Source organism: Crinia signifera, chromosome 1, assembly GCF_055691185.1.
Source record: "Crinia signifera chromosome 1, ASM5569118v1, whole genome shotgun sequence".
NCBI classification, from domain to species: Eukaryota; Metazoa; Chordata; class Amphibia; order Anura; family Myobatrachidae; genus Crinia; species Crinia signifera.
The window spans coordinates 45917153-45936478 of record NC_139217.1 but is presented as its reverse complement, the minus strand read 5'-3'; the positions used below and the strand labels follow the sequence as shown (position 1 = coordinate 45936478).

Sequence of the window (19326 nt, the reverse complement as noted above, 5' to 3'; positions counted from 1 at the left end):
GCACATTGAACGGTGACAAATATTTTGTGGCAATACAACAGGAATAGTATCCAACCTTTATGTGGCTGGGGGCCACAGCTCGGAGGTCGCAGGTCTCGGCGTCCAGTCCCACTTTGCAGATGTAAAGGATGATTATTATGAAGCCCAGGAATAACACACACCTAGAGGGATAAACAGAGGTTTATGTTTAGTGCCAGCTGAATGTAATACCCGGTGACCCTGGCACACAGGAAGCTCATGCAGTGCGCAGTGTGCTCCTTCTCCATAACCAGGGTATTAGCCATTATTTATAAAGAGGATACAAGGGATTTGCAGTGAAGAAACACAGCAACATTCCAAGGCACAAGGCTGTGCAGGCAGGGGCCCTCGCTCAGTAGTGATCACGTGCTGCTATCGGGAAACTACAAGATGGGACACAACTTTACACATAACTAGTCCCCACAGGTGATGTAGCAGCAAGGATGGAGAGACAATAATACCCCTTAATAATACACCAAAACCCAGCTTCATACCCCATTTACACAGCACTGTGACCCAGGTCTGCGCCGTTTACACTGAACCTGGGTCAGCCCTGCTTTTCCCTATGAATGACTATGGAGGACTGATAAACTGCCATCCAACCTTCCCTCGATGATTTCAATAAAAATTAAAAGACATGACAAGTTAGCATTGAAAAATGGGGATACGGTCATATGGTCTACAGCATTTAGGTCTACACCCCTAGGTTGACTTGCATTTAGGACGACATGACTGAAGGTCGACTGGGTCATTAGGTCGACTTTTATAAGGTCGACGCTGGAAAGGTCGACAGGCAAAAGGTCGACATGGGGTCATTGACTGTTTTATGAGTCGACATGTGCTCGGCTCTTGATTGGCCAGAAATCATTTTGAGCAGAGACGCAGAGGAAGAAGGATCTCTGCGTCTCTAGTGTACAGTGGGTACCAGCAGCCGGGAGCAGTGCGTCTTGAAGTGAAGATGCCAGGGTGGACGCCAGAGGACAGGTGAGTAGGATTTCCTTCCCCAGGTACCCCTTTGGATTACTACGGATCCAGGACCCCGGACTCTTCAGCCCTAGAGCCCCAGACCAGCCCCGGATCCAAGCCACCGGACCGGAACCTGGGACCTACCTACGGGATCAAGATAGGTAAGTATCAGTGTGTTTGTGTAATGTATGTATGTATTAAACTTTTATTTTTCTAAAGTGTCAGTGTGTATTTAACTATTTTTTTACTGTGGAACTACAAGACCCAGCGGGCCCTTTAATGCCCCGCAGGCTGGGACTTGTGGTTCTCCAAGTCCCAGCTTGCGGGGAAGGCTTGCTGGGACTCATAGTTCCACAGAAAAAAACAATAGTTTTTTTCGTCTATTTTTTACACAAAGATCAGCTCGATGCCCACCGCCCAGGGGCATCGAGGACAGCACCAGGCTTCAGCCTGGTCAGGTAAGTCCTGTAGGGGGGGGGACCCCTTAAATGGGGGGTCCCCACTCCCCCAGGACCCCTGGCCAGGCTGACCGGTCAGAGGGCTGAATGCTTTGGCCGGGGGGACTTGTATAAAAAGTCTCCCCCCGGCTGTGGCATTACCATGCTGGCTGGTTTGGCCTGGGGCTAGTTCTTAAAATACGGGGGACCCCTAGTCATTTTGTCCCCCGTATTTTGGGAACCAGACCCGGACCTGGAGCCTGGTTTAAAAAAATCAGCGAAGCCCTATTTGTCGGGTTTCCTGATTTTTTAATACCAGCCCCGGCTCTTTCAGCCTGGTGCTGGTTACAGCTGTGGGGGGGACCCCACGCCGATTTTTTTTTTAATAGGTAAAAGGGTGACAGCTATAATTATGCCCTAACCCAGCCCATTATGATAATTTTGGTCACATGTGACGTGTCAATAGCCCAAATCGAGACAGTGTGTACGGTGTTACAATCTTTTTCTTGCGACTGTTTGGACGGGAGTACATCAGACGTCGCAAGTAAAATTGGACAGGTGTGTACGCGCGTGTCGGCTGTTGTTTGTGGACGGTCCGACGGGAGTACGGTGGGCCGAACGGTTGCCAGAAATAGGGATTGTATAGATGTGTACCCAGCTTAAGCAGTGTACCATTTATATTGTCACAGGTATACATTCTTAGATCAATCATTGTTCCCTGGAACCCACCCCGCCTAACCTATATAGAGGAGTGGTAATCACTTATCGCATTTCACAGTAGGCACATGTGTAATAATATAACAATAAGAAACTATTCCAGTTCTACCAGAGATTCTTCTCCAATCAGATGTTGTGCTGCTCTCACATAGATATCTCCGAAACCATTCATGGACGTGCAATATTAATAATGACAATGATCTGAATGGGGTATGAGCCGTACGGTTCACTATAAGAGTATCTCCAGTCATTAGGTCAACACTACTGGTCGACTGTCCACATGTTGAACACCGTAAAAAAAGGTTGACGTGGCTTAGGTCAACATAAAAAAGGTCGACATTTGTTTCTTTGTTTTTTTTGTGTCTGTGTCGACATAGACACTATAACAAAGTACATTACCAAGTAACTAGTACCAGGACAAGCACAGGTTATATAGACGGTATCCGGACGCCAATGGGCGGCAGTGAATATGTTGACACCTATGACTGGTTGACATACCCATGGTCGACAAGTTTTAGGTCAACTATGGGTAGGTCAACATGAGTTTCACATTTATTTTATAGCAGACGCGTGCCAACAGGCTGCATTTCATGCCCTACCATTCACTGGGGCATGGTTCGAAAATAGAATAGTGTGCCAAGCGTAATGTGGTACCGTGCCCGATGCATGGCAAATGGCGGATGCAGTGTCATTTTTTTGTGTCCATGTTGACTGTTTGAACAGGAGACAAAAAAGGTGAACCCCTTGTGTTGATGGGTTGGGATCATTTGGTCTACAGCATTATGGTCGACGGTCATTAGGTCGACATGGGAAAATGTCGACATGGTTCTAGGTCGAAAGGTCATTAGTTCGACATTGTCTAGGTCGACAGTCAAAAGGTCGACACGGGGGTTTTTCACTGTTTTTTTACCTGAATGTCAACACAGTCGACATGGACACAGTTTAAAGTGCACCGCATCCCCTGGCAGCGCTCGCAATGCATCTGGCACACTATTTTATTCTCCCACCACACCCTAGTGGATGGTAGGGCATGAAATACCGCCTGTCGACACATGTTGGCTCAAAAACTGTGAAATACTCCATGTCGACCTTTTGACTGTCGACCTAGATCCATGTCGAACTAATGACCTTTTGACCTAGAACCATGTCGACCTTTTCCCATGTCGACCTAGACCCATGATGACCTTATGGTGTCGATCTTTTGACTGTCGACCTTTCCATGGTCAGCCTAAAGCTTGTGTCGAACTTTCCACTCTGTCGACCATTCATAGGTGTCGACCTAGCATACCATAACCATATAGACACTACAGTGACATAAGCATCAGGGGACCAGTACCGGAGGGTCAGTTGCAGCAGGGAGTGCAGAGTACGTGACACATGAGGGGAGAGGGCCCTGCTCGTGAGAGCTCTCATTCTAGAAGGGATCTGTAGAATTCATGGGGGAACCTCTATCCCGTCCAGTTTGGTCCATCACTGAAGGACAAGCATTAGGTCGACATGAGTGTTTCGCATTATTTTGAGCGGACAGGCGGTAGGTACTCCATGCCCCACCATCCACTACAGCATGGTGGGAGAGCAAAAACAGCGCAGCGAGCCACGCAGGGGGATACAGTACACCCTGGCATGTCAACATTCGGGACAACATTTTTTTAAAAACTTATGTCGACCATTTGACTGTCAACCTTGCCATTGTCAACCTAATGCTTGTGTCGACATTCCAACCTTACCAATGTCAGCCTATTTGAGGTGTTGACCTAAGCCCTATCGACCTTCAGTGGTTGACCGAAAGCACATCGACCTAATTAGGGTTGACCCATACACCCCCCCCCCCCCTTAGCATTTTACCCATGTGTTTATTTTGAGGTCTGAAGGTAACGCCCCATGTCCTCTACAGTCCAGCACCAGCTCCTAGCATCTCATGTGTCACATGACGGCCCTCTCCCCTGTCCCTGGTGACTGCCGCTCCAACTGCTACACCTTGGGAAATTCCCCATCACACCGAACAAGACTATCCAGAACCCCCCCACACACACACACACACCTGCCCACACCTGTGCACCCTCATACCTACACTACCCATAGCCCGTGTCACTCCACACTTACACTAATGTCCCCCTCACACCATCCCAACCCTCGCCCATACTGCCCTTACTAGTGCACCCTGGTCTCTTCTCTCCAATCACTTCTACACAAATAGAATGTAAGCTCTTCGTTTGCATAGTTCTGATAATACTACTGTTTGTCCACTGTTCATAATAATAATAATTAAATAAATAAATGTCTACATTGTGCAACTGCAATATATGTGCAAGACCTGCCCAGGATGAAGCCGGCTGTATGTAAGAAGTTATAGTGTCCGATACTGTACTGTATATATGACACCACACACTGCTTCAGAAGCACAGCACCATTATTATGTGTGGAATGATCACATATAGCCTGGTCCCTACTAGCACATCACTCACCTGCCCATATACTCTCTGCTGCTGGTCAGCCTGCTCCTTTCAGCATAGAACCCTCTGAATCCTGCTGCTGCCATTCTCTGCCTCACATGGAGTCACTCTCCAGTTACATGCTGCCCTGTCCCTGCTAATACATCACTTCTCACCTGTTTCAGTCTGTACAGTACAGCTTAGAAACCTGCTCCTCCCACTATATAACTCCCAGCCTGTGGCTGTCTCCACTCCCCTAATATTATCACGTCACATGCAGCACTGTCCGCATTGGCACATCACCCACCTCCTGATATACTCTGTGCTGCTGGGGTCACTGCTCCTCCCACTATATAACTCCCAGCCTGTGGCTGTCTCCACTCCCCTAATATTATCACGTCACCTGCAGCACTGTCCTCACTGGCACATCACCCACCTCCTGATATACTCTGTGCTGCTGGGGGTCCCTGCTCCTCCCACTATATAACTCCCAGCCTGTGGCTGTCTCCACTCCCCTAATATTATCACGTCACCTGCAGCACTGTCCTTACTGGCACATCACCCACCTCCTGATAAACTCTGTGCTGCTGGGGGTCCCTGCTCCTCCCACTATATAACTCCCAGCCTGTGGCTGTTTCCACTCCCCTAATATTATCATGTCACCTGCAGCACTGTCCTCACTGGCACATCACCCACCTCCTGATATACTCTGTGCTGCTGGGGGTCCCTGCTCCTCCCACTATATAACTCCCAGCCCGTGGCTGTCTCCACTCCCCTATTATTATCACATCACCTGCAGCACTGTCCTCACTGGCACATCACCCACCTCCTGACATACTCTGTGCTGCTGGGGGTCCCTGCTCCTCCCACTATATAACTCCCAGCCTGTGGCTGTCTCCACTCCCCTAATATTATCACGTCACCTGCAGCACTGTCCTCACTGGCACATCACCCACCTCCTGATATACTCTGTGCTGCTGGGGGTCCCTGCTCCTCCCACTATATAACTCCCAGCCTGTGGCTGTCTCCACTCCCCTAATATTATCACATCACCGGCAGCACTGTCCTCACTGGCACATCACCCACCTCCTGATATACTCTGTGCTGCTGGGGTCACTGCTCCTCCCACTATATAACTCCCAGCCGGTGGCTGTCTCCACTCCCCTAATATTATCACGTCACCTGCAGCACTGTCCTCACTGGCACATCACCCACCTCCTGATATACTCTGTGCTGCTGGGGGTCCCTGCTCCTCCCACTATATAACTCCCAGCCTGTGGCTGTCTCCACTCCCCTAATATTATCACATCACCGGCAGCACTGTCCTCACTGGCACATCACCCACCTCCTGATATACTCTGTGCTGCTGGGGTCACTGCTCCTCCCACTATATAACTCCCAGCCGGTGGCTGTCTCCACTTCCCTAATATTATCACGTCACCTGCAGCACTGTCCTCACTGGCACATTACCCACCTCCTGATATACTCTGTGCTGCTGGGGGTCCCTGCTCCTCCCACTATATAACTCCCAGCCTGTGGCTGTCTCCACTCCCCTAATATTGTCACGTCACATGCAGCACTGTCCTCACTGGCACATCACCCACCTCCTGATATACTCTGTGCTGCTGGGGGTCCCTGCTCCTCCCACTATATAACTCCCAGCCTGTGGCTGTCTCCACTCCCCTAATAATATCACGTCACCTGAAGCACTGTCCTCACTAGCACATCACCCACCTCCTGATACACTCTGTGCTGCTGGGGGTGCCTGCTCCTCCCACTATATAACTCCCAGCCTGTGGCTGTCTCCACTCCCCTAATATCATGTCACATGCAGCACTGTCCTCACTGGGACATCACTCACCTCCTGATATACTCTGTGCTGCTGGGGTACCTGCTCCTCACACTATATAACTCCCAGCCTGTGGCTGTCTCCACTCCCCTAATATCATGTCACATGCAGCACTGTCCTCACTGGGACATCACTCACCTCCTGATATACTCTGTGCTGCTGGGGTACCTGCTCCTCACACTATATAACTCCCATCCTGTGGATGTCTCCACTCCCCTAATAATATCAAGTCACATGCAGCACTGTCCTCACTGGCACATCACCCACCTCCTGATATACTCTGTGCTGCTGGGGGTCCCTGCTCCTCCCACTATATAACTCCCAGTATGTGGCTTACTGCTGGCTCCATTCCCCTCCTCACATTATGTCACTTCCCCTGTCGCATGCAGACCTCTCCTTACTGATCTCGATATACTCTGTGCTGTTGGGGACCCCGCTCCTTCAACTATATAACTCCCAGTCTGTGGCTTCCTGCTGCTTCCATTCCTCTCGTCATATGTCCCATTCATATTCAACCCTGCATATGCTCAAAATCACTAATCACGTGATATACTCTGTGCTCCTGGGGGACCCTGCTTTGTCTCACATTAGGTCACCGAACCTGGTCACATACAGCCCTGCCCTCACTGAACCATCACTCATCTCCCGGTATACACTGTGCTGTTGGGGACCTGGCTCCTTCCAATATATAACTCCCAGTCTGTGGCTTCCTGCCACCTTCACCCTCCTTACATCATGTTACTGCACCACGTCACATGACAGGACAGGAACGGGCTAAGTTCATGTCAGTGTATCAGAATACACTGACATTGGCCAGCCCACAATATTAGCTGGTTATGGTGTGATGTTGGCTGTCTATACTGTGTGCAGACTGTGCATTATAGCATTGCCGGTACTTGTGTACAATCACTGCTCCCACGATGTCCATCGCATAGCAAAAAATCACATGCAATTCGAATGCATGAAATTAGTATCAAACATGTTCAATGGCCCCCAAATGTAATTTTTGTGGCTGTACCACCCCCACTATCAACGCGAACCCGAAGCGTGGCGAGCGCAGCGAACCCGCGAGGGGCGGCGGTATGCGTCCTACGACCTTTTCATACCCCCACTATCCACGTCGGCGTGGAGTTGAGAATACAAAGTGTGGCGAGCGCAGCAAGCCACCGAGCCCGAAGCGTGGCGAGCCCCGCGAGGGGACACGGATACCTTCACAGGTATACGCGTCCCCTCGCGGGCTTCACAGGTGTCCGCTCGCCACGCTTCGGGCTCGGTGGCTCGCCACACTTTCTATTCTCAACTCCACACCGACGTGGATAGTGGGGGTATGAAAAGGTCGTAGGACGCGTACCGCCGACCCTCTCGGGCTCGCTGCGCTCGCCACGCTTCGGGTTCACGTTGATAGTGGGGGTGGTACAGCCTGAAAATGACATTTGGGGGCCATTAAACATGTTTGATACTAATTTCAATGCATTTGGATGCATTTCTGTTAAAAATCGCATGCGATCGCATGCGATTTTTAAAAAATGCTTAAAAACTGCAAAAATCGCATCCCATCGCATGCCACTACATATGGCATGCGATGGGAACCGTGAAAGTACACAAGTACCGCATTGCCTTCTTTAACATTTTATAGAATGGACACTTAATATTGCTTGAGGAACGATGGGCACAGTGTACTGATCAGATTCAGTGCTTATACCAAAAAAGGGACATGCAGAACAGTCTATTAGGAAAGGATGGCGACCTTACAACGCCTACAGATATACCACGGTCATCGCTGCTGCGCCCGGCTAACCAATGCCGCTGCAAGTAATAGCTACGCCACGACAACGCCGCTCAAACAGCTTTTTATGAGCCGTGGGAGCCGATTAGACCCACATGTGCATTGACAGGATTGCGCCAATTGCCACGTATGCCACACATGGCAGCAATGATTGTGGCTTTGTCTGTATGTGCACCAATGTCAACCTGGAGACACTTTCCGTGCCCTATTGCGGTGCTCCATGTAGTGGGTGGATGGACCCTTTAGATCTGGAGGAATCCATACATTTTAGAAGCGGCTTTGTGTATTAGGTCTTCTTTAAGAAGCCACAACGAAGGCATTGTTACGGGAGTAGAGCCTAACGCGCACAAGATCACAGTGTAACACAAATACATGATACTGGTGTGACAATGCTGCTATTTGCCAAACAGCACCTGTGGCTCATTTGGCAAAACTGCATTGGACAGATCTAGTAATTTGGCACAAATGATCATACTACTCCCAGCTGTTTCTAGAGGGATCTTTAAAATCATTCCAACAACTCTCTGGGGAATTTAAACTGTCGAATAGATCCTTTTATCACTACTTGCAACTTAGACACGCTGCTCAAGCTCAGTTCACAGGCTCTCCCCCTTCTACCTCCGACTCCCCAATTAAGACCCTTCTGCAAAATCTGGCCACGACAAAGAAGGTCTCTACTATATATAAAAGCATTGTCAGTCAGGTGGACGTCAATAATCTTGACCCCCTTAAATCCAAATGGGAGCTCAACATTGGCACTTTGGACGGGGAGCAGTGGGCCGAAATCCTTGACTCGGTCAGATACGCAAACCTCTGTTCGAAATACCAACAAATTTCATTTTATGTGCTGCATAGGGCCTATCGCTCTCCGGTATCTATGTTTCGAGCTTAGAACTGACGATGCTTGTCCTAGATGCGCCTCGCCTGGCGCAGACTTCTGGCACATGTTGTGGTCCTGTCCGCCGGTACTGGCCTTCTGGGAAGCAGTTTGGACTGACATAACTGTCACCGAACCATCTCTTCCCCCCATAGACCCCAGATATTGTATATTTGCTCTCGGTCTTGAGGAGGCCCGCTCGCCACCAATTTATAAATATGTCCTGTGCCTGACCGCCTTGGCCAAGGTCCTCATTGCCAGAAAATGGTTCGACGTCTCCTACCCGAATATCTACAACTGGAGGGCTCTGGTCAACAAGGTTACGGGACATGAGCGATTCACATATAGATCTAGGGGCTCACTTGCCCCCTATGTGGCTAAGTGGAGTAGATGGACCTCCTCTAGATTTGCCCTGTCCGCTGACCCCCAACAGGATCCAGTCGCTCACTAATTCCTAATGCACGCGGATCCACCTCTGACCCATTCCTCCCTCCTCCTGGTCTGAGTAGGTTGCGTCTCCTCTCCGCCTACATCTCAAAACTAACAATCCTGTTGCAGTCATGTACCCCTACCACAGTTGATTGTACCTTACATTCTTTTTTGTTTTTGTTTCTTTTCTTTAGTTAGGGGGGTGGGTGGGTATTACTTTAACTTGGGAATAGGGACTAGTTTAAAGTTTAAAAAAGGAAAAAGTGAATAAATTGACAAATCATTTGCATAACTTGTGCAGGAATTCTGCCTATTCAAGCGAACACCAACAACAAGAAGAAGAGACTCAAACATGGACATTGCTTAATGGCTTTTGTTTATTAACTCTCACTTGTTTTCTCGACATTTACTATTGTTCATTGTAATGCATACTAACTGTACAAATGTGCATCAATCAATTCTGCTAAATAAAAACTACACAATTTAAAAAAAAAAACAAATGATCATACTACAAAGCAACACTGAATCCGCTGACACGCCAATGGGAGCAGCACTGCAGTGAGTGTCATTTATACAGTATGTACTGTACTGCAGGGTATAATCTTTATGCAGTGGAGCAAAACGGGCAATGTTTTCCAAATGCGAAAATGGTGGTAAGGCAAGGATATCATCATCTCTATTAGGGGTAATACTGTGATTAATGCAGCCGTTAATTTACAGTACCAGCCATTGCCAGGTATAACATAGTGGTGACTGCAGGCAGTAATATACAGTACCGGTCATTGCCAGGTATAACATAGTGGTGACTGCAGGCAGTAATATACGGTAGCGGCCATGGCCAGGTACAACATAGTGGTGACTGCAGGCAGTAATATACGGTAGCGGCCATGGCCAGGTACAACATAGTGGTGACTGCGGGCAGTAATATACAGTACCGGCCATTATCAGGTACAACATAGTGGTGACTGCGGGCACTAATATACAGTACCGGCCATTGCCAGGTATGACATAGTGGTGACTGCAGGCAGTAATATACAGTACCAGTCATTGCCAGGTATAAATAACATAGTGGTGACTGCGGGCAGTAATATACAGTACCGGCCATTGCCAGGCATGACACAGTGCTGACTGCAGGCAGTAATATACAGTACCGGCCATTGCCAGGTATAACATAGTGGTGACTGCGGGCAGTAATATACAGTACCGGCCATTGCCAGGTATAACACAGTGGTGACTGTGGGCAGGCAGTAATATACAGTACCGGCCATTGCCAGGTATGACATAGTGGTGACTGCAGGCAGTAATACACAGTACCGGCCATTGCCAGGTATAACATAGTGGTGACTGCAGGCAGTAATATACAGTGCCGGGTATAACATAGTGGTGACTGCAGGCAGTAATATACAGTACCGGCCATTGCCAGGTATGACATAGTGGTGACTGCAGGCAGTAATATACAGTACCGGCCATTGCCAGGTATGACATAGTGGTGACTATGGGCAGTAATATACAATACCGGTCATTGCCAGGTATAACATAGTGGTGACTGCAGGCAGTAATATACGGTAGCGGCCATGGCCAGGTATAACATAGTGGTGACTGCGGGCACTAATATACAGTACCGGCCATTGCCAGGTATGACATAGTGGTGACTGCAGGCAGTAATATACAGTACCGGCCATTGCCAGGTATAACATAGTGGTGACTGCAGGCAGTAATATACAGTACCGGTCATTGCCAGGTATAACATAGTGGTGACTGCGGGCACTAATATACAGTACCGGCCATTGCCAGGTATGACATAGTGGTGACTGTGGGCAGTAATAAACAGTACTGGTCATTGCCAGGTATAACATAGTGGTGACTGCAGGCAGTAATATATACAGTAGCGGCCATGGCCAGGTATAACATAGTGGTGACTGCGGGCACTAATATACAGTACCGGCCATTGCCAGGTATAACATAGTGGTGACTGCGGGCACTAATATACAGTACCGGCCATGGCCAGGTATAACATAGTGGTGACTGCGGGCACTAATATACAGTACCGGCCATTGCCAGGTATAACATAGTGGTGACTGCAGGCAGTAATACACAGTACCGGCCATTATCAGGTACAACATAGTGGTGACTGCGGGCACTAATATACAGTATCGGCCATTGCCAGGTATAACATAGTGGTGACTGCGGGCACTAATATACAGTACCGGCCATTGCCAGGTATGACATAGTGGTGACTGTGGGCAGTAATAAACAGTACTGGTCATTGCCAGGTATAACATAGTGGTGACTGCAGGCAGTAATATACAGTACCGGCCATTGTCAGGTATAACATAGTGGTGACTGCGGGCAGTAATATACAGTACCGGCCATTGCCAGGTATAACACAGTGGTGACTGTGGGCAGGCAGTAATATACAGTACCGGCCATTGCCAGGTATGACATAGTGGTGACTGCAGGCAGTAATACACAGTACCGGCCATTGCCAGGTATAACATAGTGGTGACTGCAGGCAGTAATATACAGTGCCGGGTATAACATAGTGGTGACTGCAGGCAGTAATATACAGTACCGGCCATTGCCAGGTATGACATAGTGGTGACTGCAGGCAGTAATATACAGTACCGGCCATTGCCAGGTATGACATAGTGGTGACTGTGGGCAGTAATATACAGTACCGGTCATTGCCAGGTATAACATAGTGGTGACTGCGGGCAGTAATATACAGTACCGGCCATGGCCAGGTATAACATAGTGGTGACTGCGGGCACTAATATACAGTACCGGCCATTGCCAGGTATGACATAGTGGTGACTGCAGGCAGTAATATACAGTACCGGCCATTGCCAGGTATAACATAGTGGTGACTGCGGGCACTAATATACAGTACCGGCCATTGCCAGGTATGACATAGTGGTGACTGCAGGCAGTAATATACAGTACCGGCCATTGCCAGGTATGACATAGTGGTGACTGTGGGCAGTAATAAACAGTACTGGTCATTGCCAGGTATAACATAGTGGTGACTGTAGGCAGTAATATATACAGTAGCGGCCATGGCCAGGTATAACATAGTGGTGACTGCGGGCACTAATATACAGTACCGGCCATTGCCAGGTATAACATAGTGGTGACTGCGGGCACTAATATACAGTACCGGCCATTGCCAGGTATAACATAGTGGTGACTGCGGGCACTAATATACAGTACTGGCCATTGCCAGGTATAACATAGTGGTGACTGCAGGCAGTAATACACAGTACCGGCCATTATCAGGTACAACATAGTGGTGACTGCGGGCACTAATATACAGTACCGGCCATTGCCAGGTATAACATAGTGGTGACTGCGGGCACTAATATACAGTACCGGCCATTGCCAGGTATGACATAGTGGTGACTGTGGGCAGTAATAAACAGTACTGGTCATTGCCAGGTATAACATAGTGGTGACTGCAGGCAGTAATATATACAGTAGCGGCCATGGCCAGGTATAACATAGTGGTGACTGCGGGCACTAATATACAGTACCGGCCATTGCCAGGTATGACATAGTGGTGACTGCGGGCAATAATATACAGTACCGGCCATTGCCAGGTATGACATAGTGGTGACTGCGGGCACTAATATACAGTACCGGCCATTGCCAGGTATGACATAGTGGTGACTGCGGGCACTAATATACAGTACCGGCCATTGCCAGGTATGACATAGTGGTGACTGCGGGCAGTAATATACAGTACCGGCCATTGCCAGGTATGACATAGTGGTGACTGCGGGCAATAATATACAGTACCGGCCATTGCCAGGTATGACATAGTGGTGACTGCGGGCACTAATATACAGTACCGGCCATTGCCAGGTATGACATAGTGGTGACTGCGGGCACTAATATACAGTACCGGCCATTGCCAGGTATGACATAGTGGTGACTGCGGGCACTAATATACAGTACCGGCCATTGCCAGGTATGACATAGTGGTGACTGCGGGCACTAATATACAGTACCGGCCATTGCCAGGTATGACATAGTGGTGACTGCGGGCACTAATATACAGTACCGGAGTCATGTGAGTCATGTGAGAAGGGACATCTGTCCATAATGCAGATTAATGCGAGAAAGCGTGCAACGCCTCTCACATACTGGAGGTTATTCTGATTTCCTTACTCCTCCACGCGTTCGCACGGGGGAGCGATGTTTAGCGACTGCGCATAAGCATTTATGCGCACGTGCATCGGCTTGGTGTGAGGCGGCATGGCAAACTGCTTGTGTGCATTCTAGGGTGCGGAACGGAATAATGAAAAATATTTCAAGAAACCCAAATCCAGAAGTCAGTGGTGGACCTCTACCCCATCTAGGCAGTTGCCCTTGTGTGGTGTTTGATGCCTGAAGGCAACGTCCTCTAGAATCCAGTTCTGACTGCTCACCCTGACCGTGCCATCAGTACATCAGTGTCCTCCCTCGCTCCTAGATCTGCCTCTGTCCTGCGCTGCACACCCGGGGAAATCCCCATCACACCCAATAACAGGTCTTCAAACATTCCACGTAGAGTATAGGGGTCATAGGCTGTACAGGACTTGGGGGCTGACCACTGTAGGTCAACAGTCACTAGTTCCACACATGAAATAGGTTTTCATGGTCATTAGTTCAACATGGACACCGTTTAAGAGTACCGTGTCCCCCTCGCTGCGCTCGCCAAGATTCCGGCCCGGTATCTCACTGCGCTCGACACACTATATCCTTCCTCTATGCCCACTGGGATAGAGAGGGAGGAGAGAAAAAAAATCATGTTGACCTTTTGACCACATTGACCATTTTTATGTGTCAACCGTTAAACCTTTTGACCTAATGAACGACTACCGTAAATGGTGAGTGATGATAAATGGGTATTAGAAATATGGGGGTGACAATGCGGTTTGTCCTGATTTGTTGGGGGGCCAAACTCACAGAAAAAACCCACTAGTACTCCGGAACGTCTATTACTTCACCACAAGCACCGTGAGCGGAGAATGACTAAAGGTGCCCATAGACGCACCAATCCCGGCAGTGCAATGTGTGCTATGAGATGCGCGCTCCCGCGGCATATGTGCTGCACATACATTTTGTACTTGCTTTTCATCGCATCGCATTGCATGCACAACGCATGCAATGCGATGCTATTTTAGCCCAGAACGCACGCCAGGATCGGTGCGTGTATGGGCACCTTGAGTTTACTGGGCAGCAAATACGCAGAGGATGTAATAAACACACGCCATTAGCAGCCCAATTACCTATTCGCAGTTATGAAGTAGCTAATGCTGCTGATTAGATTAACCAAAATGAACGAGAGGAGAGAGAGACTGAGCAGGAGAGAGAAGGAACGTCAGCCTGCACTGTGTGCTTTGTGTGGGTGATATCTGCCAACTTGGCAAATCAAGGATCTCAATGTTGTTCCTAATATTAAAGATATATTCCTCCTGGTAGCCACATGCACACAATAGGACGACCCCTAACACCGCAGCTGTGGCCTAATGATATGGATGGAACAAGCACAGACGGAGAAGATGCTGCAAATGAAGATGACCCTATATAAACGGTTATAAGATTGCATGCCGGAGACTCACATTTTGTCTGGTGCTCCCAGTGATTATATTCCTGCCCTGCTAGTATCCAGCAGTATACAGTGACTGGCGGCTGCTCCCACCAGCAGCTGCACAGAGGATGTGTGGCTGTGTCTCACTGCCCATCTCTGGCTACAGGCAATGATCTGCATTCATTTCCAAGGATGCCATGCAAGCTGCACCTGCAGCCCGCCCCTGTGCATCACGCAATCCTCTACCAATGAGGTCAGGCGTATAAAAGCATAAGGGGTGGAGAAGAGGCCAAGTGGAGAACTTCCTCGTAGCTAAACAATCAGCTTCTAGATAGAATTTATCATGTACATTCAATCAAATTCTATCTAGAAGCTGATTGGTTGCTATGGGTAACTTAGACGTGATACAGAGAAGTGAAAATGCATACCATTGGGAATCGCGTATAGTTCCGCTCGTGTCAGACGCGCACGCAGTGTGAACAACCACAAGAGCCCTGAGTCAGCCTCATTATTCCTTTCTCACATCACATTTTATGGTTCAATTAATAGGTTGCACTTCCATTACTATGGGGAACAAATTAAGTCACTGTGTATAGAAGCATATTAAGCTGTCCTTCGCTTTCCCTACTTACTTCAACAATGGTCTCGTTAATTATTGTTTAAGGACTTGCCATTAATCCTTTGAGTGTCAACATCTCTGAGATGTGCAAAATATCGGCTAAAAACGAAAGCAACGCTCACATTCGTTATATAAATTCAAATTAAAAAAAATGTTGGTGTAAAAAAACTATTATATTTCCTATATAAAAAGGTAACATTGTAGGTCATTGTGATGAATAAAAAGGTTTGCTTGGCAATTTTCACACCAATTTTGACAAATTCACTTGGCACCGCAAAGGGTTAATGGCTGCACTAAAACCAAGCTGTCTATGTATAGCCCAGTAGTAACACGCTCGCCAATGTAATTCTAAACTAGACATTCAGTCGTGGGAAGCGGGGAAAACATTAGACCAGGCCTGGCCAACCTCTGGCTCTCCAGCTGTTGTGAAAACCGGCATGCCCTGATTACGTTTTAGCATTCCATAAATGGTAAAAGGTGTGGCAGTGCATGCTGGGACTTGTGGTTTCACAACCGCTGGAGAGCCACAGATTGGCCAGGTCTGCATTAGACGATATCGTTAACGATTTTCCCTTGAAGTGCCTGGTACTTCAGGACAAACGAACTAGCGCCTACACACTGAATGAGCACAACAAGTCAATATGCAGGAAAATATTGTTAATTTATTTATTTATTTATTAACAGTTTCTTATATAGCGCATACATATTCCGCAGCGCTTTACAGAGCATAGTTATTAGCAAAAACACATAACGAATTACAGCACAAGACAGTTTAGGACAAGTACATGGTTAATACAGATAGTTGCACCAGGGGACAGAACACTGAAGCAATTATCAGGGTGGCAGAGGTTTATATATTTTAAGAAAGGCACATAAGGAGAGAGGGCCCTGCTTGTGAGAGCTTACATTCTAAAAAGGGAGGGTTAGACAGACAGGGGTGACACAGAAGGGAAAGAGGTGAGCATAAACAGGTTAGGATGAGAGATGGTCGGGTTTTATGCTGGAGGGTGGGAAGAGGTCAGCTTAGTCTTTAATATTTTAAGTCTAAAAAAAGAGCTGGGTCATCCAAGAGTAGACAGCAGAGAGACAGTTGGAGATATGAGTGAGGATAGAGGGAGAGCGATTAGGAAAGGAGAAGTAGATTTCAGTGAGTGCCTGGTACTTCAGGACAAACAAACTAGTGCCTACACACTGAATGAGCACAAAAAGTCAATATGCAGGAAAATATAGTTAATGAGATGGGTCGTCACTTTAAGAATAAATATGGAGTCAGAGTGGGATTGCAAGGTAACATGTTAATATATTATATATTTTTAGTGATAAAATTTAGGACAAACCCAGCTAAATAATTGTAAAATAAAGACCGACTTGGGTAAAACTTGTAACAAAATAAGCAAGTGTGTGTGTGTGTGTGTGTGTGACGCTGGTGTTTATTTAAGCTTCTTCCTTGTGTACATGAGTTATCTATACGCCCTCATTCATCCCTGTACAATAGACCGCAGCACTCACATATTTCATGGGTTTATATAAACAGGTGTTACCTTTAATGAAGAGACTGTGTAACACAGAGCTCTACCTAAATTGTTGATCGTGTAGAAAGAAAGAAGTCCACTTATCCTACAGGTTTAAATAAAAACCTATATTTATATTGGTGTACTGCGCATGTGCCAGTGTCCCTGGCAGTGCCCTGCCACCGCAGCAGCAGCATGGCCATGTGGGGAGCGACCGCTCTACAAAACAGGGGTGTGATGCCCTTGGTTTTTTTAGGTATACTGAGAGCAGGGTCTGTGGGTTCCGAAGCAGATGTCTTGGCTCCACATGCCCCCATATATCAACTAGAAACGGAGCAGAAATGCGGTATAAGGCCATTAGGTCAACCGTGACAAGTTTAACATTAAAAAAATGTTGACATGCATGAAAAAAGTACACATGAGTTTTTCAGGATTAAAAAAAAAAAACGATATGATTTTTTTATTTTATTTTTTGAACAGACTTCATTCATAAGTTACCATACCGGTGGGCATAGAGGGAGAATATAATAGTGTGAGTCATGCGAGGGGACGCGGTACACTTATGAGGCGGAAGCACTCACGAGGGAGCGTAAAGCTCCAGTGATCAGGACTGAAACACAATAACAAATCAGCTTTCCATTCATTGCCGATGTAACGTTCTCAATTCGATGCAATGAAACATCGGTAGGGATAAATGTGTTTATTTGCCGTTTTCATCAATATATATTTTTTTAAATGAGGAATCAACTAGAACTCCCGTAAATATCTTCTGTGCGAACAAACCGGTTCATCGAAAATGGCTGTTTTCGCCTTCGCAGCCCCAAAAAGTGTCCGATTATTTTAGCTGTGCGTGTCTGAGGCAGGCCAGACAATATCCCAGGTAAGCCAGCGGCTCTTGGCGGCTTATCAGGACTAATAAAATAGCCCCCGATGTAACAATTACCCCATGATCATTATAACTGGATACCCCTATCTGTAGGTCATGCCTCGCAGGAAAACCCGCTTTCTAGCTGTGCTGAACTAGCCACATATTTATCATCGCATTTCCCATTCATCAGTGGGTGTTAGCCCACACGCGTTTCGCCCGTGTGTAACTGCTTTGCCAGGGCTTCTATTACAGTTAGCAGCATTAATTATAGTTTATGCACTTACCATTTATATGTATGTCTGTTCTCAATCAAGTTGTTAAATATAGCATAGAGGTAACACCCATCAACGAAATTCTACGGAACAAATTCTGCTCCATGGTAACATGCTGACGATTACAGTTACTAAAGCTACTAAGGGGGCATTTACTATTGGATCGCATTCGCAATGCGATCTGGGCGGGATCTACCACCAAGGATCGCATTGTAATATGCCATCCCATCACTGGCATGTATGTCCCTTCAATGTGATCAGCAGTGTGCCCAGAGGGTCTGCACATGCGCGGTTAGCGCTATTGCCTGGCTGACCCCGCTGACTGCCGTAAGTGTGGTCTGTAGCCCATAGACTCTGATTGGCGGTAGCTCCAGGATTCGATGTGAATGGGACAGACTCGGTCTAAAGATGCCCATACATTAGTGTGATTAGCGCCCTTTTCACCCGGTTCAGACAGGCTGAGAAATCGAATGACAAGTGGTAAAACGGCATGTGTCTAGGTCCCACGCTCACCGGATGGGAGCATGAAGATTGGAAGGGCTGCACAAGAGATAGGTCGGATCGGACAGCCTCAGACAGGCTTGGCTGGGATCGCATGCGGTATACAGTATATGGTATGGTATGGTAAAGGACTGTATACAGTGTATAGGGAGCAGTCCTGTCACCCGGGAAGCTGCCGGCCAGTGGTTCCAGGGAAAACACATTCAACTTCTTCCCTCTGAGAAGCCGCCCTAGCGTATGGGCACCTTAAGTCTACAGTAAATAGATCGACACCATACATATGGCTGACATGGTCGAAAGGTTGACAGATGTCAACAGGGCTATGGTGGACACATGAAAAAAGCTCGACATGTGTTTCGTGGGATTTAGGTTTTCCTTTTTTTTTTCGTCTTTTTTCATAATTGACCATATACGTGTACTCTATTTGGGAATGGTAAAGTGACGCTGTGCACGGACTGGAGGGTCATGTGCT

The 19326-nt window shown here is 47.6% G+C and overlaps 1 protein-coding gene across 3 annotated transcripts in view; it reads right to left on the bottom strand.

Moving 5' to 3' along the window:
* The window catches only part of ST3GAL5 (ST3 beta-galactoside alpha-2,3-sialyltransferase 5), a 68728-nt gene that overhangs the window by 16388 nt on the left and 33014 nt on the right, over positions 1 to 19326 (bottom strand). For 2 of the 3 annotated variants that reach the window (XM_083146953.1, XM_083147032.1), the window contains exon 4: positions 56 to 161. In XM_083146953.1, coding sequence (XP_083003079.1) covers positions 56 to 161 — 106 coding nt within the window. Of the gene's footprint in view, positions 1 to 55; positions 162 to 15114; positions 15319 to 19326 lie in introns of those variants that run through there. The other variant, XM_083147117.1, reaches the window with a different exon arrangement.